We start from the raw sequence: 6,048 nt of genomic DNA on the forward strand, positions 1-6,048 counted from the left end.
GCAGCAGCAAAAATGTTACCAAAAACAGCAGGAGTGTGGTTTGGAAAGATAAACAGTTGATTATTCCCGAACTGCAGTCAATATTGCATGGCAATACTTCGTTCCAGAAGAAGTAATAAACTTAAATACTCCATACCAATTCTTCAAACATATATTTCCATCTAAATTGTTTGATCTAATTGTCGAAGAGTCTCATAGATAGAGTGTGCAGTGTAATCCTGATAGACCAATAGATTTATCCTGTGATGACATAAAAAAATTTATAGGCATCTGTCTCGTAATGTCAATAGTTCATGTACCTAATACGAGGGATTACTGGGGAGAAGTTACTGGTACTCATCTGATCAAGACAACAATGACAGTGAATCAGTATGAGCAAATACGTAAGTTTCTTCACTTCAATGACAACAGTGCAATGATACCCAGGGGTGAAAAAGGTCATGATAGACTCTTCAAGATAAGACCCATAATAGAATTGATGAGATCTCGGTTTCAAACAATACCTGTTGAGGAGTGTGTTTCTGTTGATGAACAGATATGTTCAACAAAGGCTAGAAGTTATTTGAAACAATACACGCCAAACAAGCCTCATAAATATGGATACAAATTATTTGTTATTAGTGGCATATCTGGTTATGCCTACGATTTTGAGATTTTCACTGGAGATGAAAATGAACCAGAAAAAAGAGTGACTGAGGAGGAAGACTTGGGAGCAAGTGCAAATGTTGTAGTTCGACTCAGTAGGATACTACCAAGAAATATGAACCACAAACTGTACTGTGACAATTATTACACAAGTCTGCCACTGCTTGTATGGTTACATAAACAAGGAATTTACTCACTTGGGACAGTCAGAAGAAACAGAGTGCCAGACTGCAAGCTCCCTTCAGAAGCTGAGCTGAAGAAAATGGCACGAGGTGCATCAGTAGAGCGCGTCGCAACAGTGGATGGTGTCGACATATCAAATGTAGTGTGGAAAGATAACAAGAGTGTGATGTTGCTTTCTACACTTGCTGGACAGCAGCCTATTCATGAAGCAGGGAGGTATGACAAAAAAACAAAGTCAAGAATAACAATACCTTGTCCACAAATAATTAAGCTCTACAATAAACATATGGGAGGTGTTGACCTTCTTGACAGCATAATGGGTCGACATAAAATTCTTGTGAAAAGTCGAAAATGGTATATAAGATTTTTTTACCATCTCCTGGACATGGGAGTAGTCAATTCCTGGCTGTTGTATAGGAGAGTAGCAGAATCCAAAGGGATTAGGAGAACTATGAAACTCTCCGAATTTCGAATGGAAATTGCTCACTGTTTGTGTCGCTCAGGTCAAACTTCAGCAAAACGTGGAAGGCCAAGTAATGAACTCGAAAACCAAATACAAGCTAAGAAGACAAAGGGGCCCACAGCACATGTACCTCCACAAGATGTAAGGCTGGATCAAGTAGGTCACCTGCCTTCGTACTTGCAAGTGAGACAGAGGTGCAAAATGCCAGGATGCAAGGGATTTTCCTGGGTTCAGTGTAATAAATGTGCAGTTGCATTGTGTTTGCACAAACAAAAGAATTGTTTTCAAACTTTTCATGTAAAGTGATTATCACATGCTTGGGTACAAACCTATTGGAACTAGATACCTTATTGTTCATATATAAAAGTGTATAAAATATACAATAAATGCTCAATATTTACAACATTAATGTCCTATTTATTATTTTAGGATTTTTCCCTTCCTATACAAAGTATTTAATCATAATCAACAATTAAATTACGAGAGATTTGGTCAAAATTGAGGGAGCAAAATTAGCACATTTATTGTGGCTCGTAAGGTGTTAACTCAAAATGTAGCTGATCAGCTACAAAGCGATTTTCAACAATAGTGCTTTGTTAATTTAATTTAAAAAATTTTTCAATATTTTTTTCGAAATGTAGGCACTATAAACTAAACATGGTAATTTTTACAGCTTGAAATAAAAAATCATGCATTTAAGGGTTAACACAGAAATGGCGTTGCTATGAAATACTATATTTTCTATGCCTTCTCTTTCTAAATCGAGGAACGCTTCTATGGCAACGACAGAATCTTATAGTGGGAGGCGCGTATCTCTTTTCGGATGCGCGATTCCTTCTTTATTGCATCCGTCGATCCACCACAGTTACGAATTAACACAGAAATTGCGTCGCTATGAAATACTGTCGGTTGTTTGTCTTCTCTTTCTAAATCGAGGAACGTTTCTATGGCAACGACAGGATCTTATATTGGGAGGCGAGTATCTCTTTTCAGATGCATATCCCTTCTTTATAGCATCCGTCGATCCCTCACAATGACGAATTAACACAGAAATTGCGTCGCTATGAAATACTGTAGGTTCTATGCCTTCTCTTCCTACATCGAGGAACGTTTCTATGGCAACGACAGGATCTTATATTGGGAGGCGAGTATCTCTTTTAGGATGCACTATTCCTTCTTTATTGCATCCGGCGATCCCTCGCAATGACAAATTAACACAGAAATTGCGTCGCTGTGAAATACTATAGGTACCATGCCTTCACTTCCTAAATCGAGGAGCGTTTATATGGTAACGAAAGGTTCTTCTTTTGGGAGTCGAGTATCTCTTCTCGGATGCACCATTCCTTCTTTATTGCAGCCGTCGATCCCTCACAATGACGAATTAACACAGAAATTGCGTCGCTATGAGATACTATAGGTTCTATGCCTTCTCTTTCTAAATCGAGGATCGTTTCTATATCAACGACAGGATCTTCCTTTGGGAGGCGAGTATCTCTTTTCGGATGCACTATTCCTTCTTTATTGCATCCGTCGATCCCTCACAATGACGAAATAACACTGAAATTGCGTCGCTATGTAATACTATAGGTTCTATGCCTTCTCTTTCTACATCGAGGATAGTTTCTATGGCAACGACAGGATCTTGTATTGGGAGGCGAGTAACTCCTTTAAGATGCACAATTCCTTCTTTATTGCATCCGTCGATCCCTCACAATGACGAATTAACACAGAAACTGCGTCGCTATGAAATACTATAGGTTCCAAACCTTCTCTTCCTAAATCGAGGAACGTTTCTATGGCAACGACAGGATGTTTTATTGGGAGGCGAGAGTCTCTTTTCGGATGCACTATTCATTCTTTATTGCATCCATCGATCCCTCACTATGACGAATTAACACAGAAATTGCGCCGCAATGAAATACTATAGGTTCTATGGCTTCTCTTTCTAAATCCAGGAACGTTTCTATGGCAACGACAGGATCTTCTATTGGGAGGCGAGTATCTCTTTTCGGATGCCCCATTCCTTCTTTATTGCTTCCATCGATCCCTCACAATGACGAATTAACACAGAACTTGCGTCGCTATGAAATACAATAGGTTCTATGCCTTCTCTTTCTAAATCGAGGAAAGTTTCTATGGCAACGACAGGATCTTATATTAGGAGGCGAGTATATCTTTTCGGATTCACTATTCCTTCTTTATTGCATCCTGTGATCCCTCACAATGACGAATTAACACAGAAATTGCTTCGCTGTGAAATACTGTAGGTTCTATCCCTTCTCTTTCTAAATCGAGGAACGCTTCTATGGCAACGACAGAATCTTATAGTGGGAGGCGAGTATCTCTTTTCGGATGCGCTATTCCTTCTTTATTGGATCCGTCGATCCACCACAATTACGAATTAACACACAAATTGCGTCGCTATGAAATACTATAGGTTGTATGCCTTCTCTTTCTAAATCGAGGAACGTTTCTAGGGCAACGACAGGATCTTCCTTTGGGAGGCGACTATCTCATTTCGGATGCACTATTCCTTCTTTATTGCATCCTTTGATCCCTCACAATGACGAATTAACACAGAAATGGCGTTGCTATGAAATACTATATTTTCTATGCCTTTTCTTTTTAATCGAGGAACGCTTCTATGGCAACAACAGAATCTTATAGTGGGAGGCGAGTATCTCTTTTCGGATGCGCTATTCCTTCTTTATTGGATCCGTCGATCCACCACAATTACGAATTAACACAGAAATTGCGTCGCTATGAAATACTATAGGTTGTATGCCTTCTCTTTCTAAATCGAGGAACGTTTCTATGGCAACGACAGGATCTTCCTTTGGGAGGCGACTATCTCATTTCGGATGCACTATTCCTTCTTTATTGCATCCTTTGATCCCTCACAATGACGAATTAACACAGAAATGGCGTTGCTATGAAATACTATATTTTCTATGCCTTCTCTTTCTAAATCGAGGAACGCATCTATGGCAACGACAGAATCTTATAGTGGGAGGCGAGTATCTCTTTTCGGATGCGCTATTCCTTCTTTATTGGATCCGTCGATCCACCACAATTACGAATTAACACAGAAATTGCGTCGCTATGAAATACTATACGTTGCATGCCTTCTCTTTCTAAATCGAGGAACGTTTCTATGGCAACGACAGGATCTTCCTTTGGGAGGCGACTATCTCATTTCGGATGCACTATTCCTTCTTTATTGCATCCTTTGATCCCTCACAATGACGAATTAACACAGAAATGGCGTTGCTATGAAATACTATATTTTCTATGCCTTCTCTTTCTAAATCGAGGAACGCTTCTATGGCAACGACAGAATCTTATAGTGGGAGCCGAGTTTCTCTTTTCGGATGCGCTATTCCTTCTTTATTGGATCCGTCGATCCACCACAATTACGAATTAACACACAAATTGCGTCGCTATGAAATACTATAGGTTGTATGCCTTCTCTTTCTAAATCGAGGAACGTTTCTATGGCAACGACAGGATCTTCCTTTGGGAGGCGACTATCTCATTTCGGATGCACTATTCCTTCTTTATTGCATCCTTTGATCCCTCACAATGACGAATTAACACAGAAATGGCGTTGCTATGAAATACTATATTTTCTATGCCTTCTCTTTCTAAATCGAGGAACGCTTCTATGGCAACGACAGAATCTTATAGTGGGAGGCGAGTATCTCTTTTCGGATGCGCTATTCCTTCTTTATTGGATCCGTCGATCCACCACAATTACGAATTAACACAGAAATTGCGTCGCTATGAAATACTATAGGTTGTATGCCTTCTCTTTCTAAATCGAGGAACGTTTCTATGGCAACGACAGGATCTTCCTTTGGGAGGCGACTATCTCATTTCGGATGCATTATTCCTTCTTTATTGCATCCTTCGATCCCTCACAATGACGAATTAACACAGAAATGGCGTTGCTATGAAATACTATATTTTCTATGCCTTCTCTTTCTAAATCGAGGAACGCATCTATGGCAACGACAGAATCTTATAGTGGGAGGCGAGTATCTCTTTTCGGATGCGCTATTCCTTCTTTATTGGATCCGTCGATCCACCACAATTACGAATTAACACAGAAATTGCGTCGCTATGAAATACTATACGTTGTATGCCTTCTCTTTCTAAATCGAGGAACGTTTCTATGGCAACGACAGGATCTTCCTTTGGGAGGCGACTATCTCATTTCGGATGCACTATTCCTTCTTTATTGCATCCTTTGATCCCTCACAATGACGAATTAACACAGAAATGGCGTTGCTATGAAATACTATATTTTCTATGCCTTCTCTTTCTAAATCGAGGAACGCTTCTATGGCAACGACAGAATCTTATAGTGGGAGGCGAGTATCTCTTTTCGGATGCGCTATTCCTTCTTTATTGGATCCGTCGATCCGCCACAATTACGAACTAACACAGAAATTGCGTCGCTATGAAATACTATAGGTTGTATGCCTTCTCTTTCTAAATCGAGGAACGTTTCTATGGCAACGACAGGATCTTCCTTTGGGAGGCGACTATCTCATTTCGGATGCACTATTCCTTCTTTATTGCATCCTTTGATCCCTTACAATGACGAATTAACATAGAAATGGCGTTTTTATGAAATACTTTATTTTCTATGCCTTCTCTTTCTAAACCGAGGAACGCTTCTATGGCAACGACAGAATCTTATAGTGGGAGGCGAGTATCTCTTTTCGGATGCGCTATTCCTTCTTTATTGGATC

General features: G+C 39.7%; 1 protein-coding gene across 1 annotated transcript; it reads left to right on the plus strand.

The window, feature by feature from the left end:
* The first annotated feature begins 280 nt into the window (after positions 1-280).
* Positions 281-1,997, plus strand: LOC126109816 (piggyBac transposable element-derived protein 2-like). The gene is made up of 2 exons (XM_049914874.1): positions 281-1,447; positions 1,965-1,997. The coding sequence occupies exons 1-2, from the start codon at positions 281-283 to the stop codon at positions 1,995-1,997; spliced, it is 1,200 nt and encodes a 399-aa protein (XP_049770831.1).
* The last annotated feature ends 4,051 nt before the right edge of the window (positions 1,998-6,048 follow it).

This window comes from Schistocerca cancellata, chromosome 12 (assembly GCF_023864275.1).
Source record: "Schistocerca cancellata isolate TAMUIC-IGC-003103 chromosome 12, iqSchCanc2.1, whole genome shotgun sequence".
NCBI lineage: Eukaryota > Metazoa > Arthropoda > Insecta > Orthoptera > Acrididae > Schistocerca > Schistocerca cancellata.

Bases quoted from the DNA above. Each gene is read 5' to 3' on its own strand.
- LOC126109816 (XM_049914874.1), top strand. From the start codon at position 281: ATGTCAATAGTTCATGTACCTAATACGAGGGATTACTGGGGAGAAGTT. The intron at 1,448-1,964 runs GTAGGTCACCTG...TAATTTTTACAG, and splicing joins AAGATGTAAGGCTGGATCAA to CTTGAAATAAAAAATCATGC.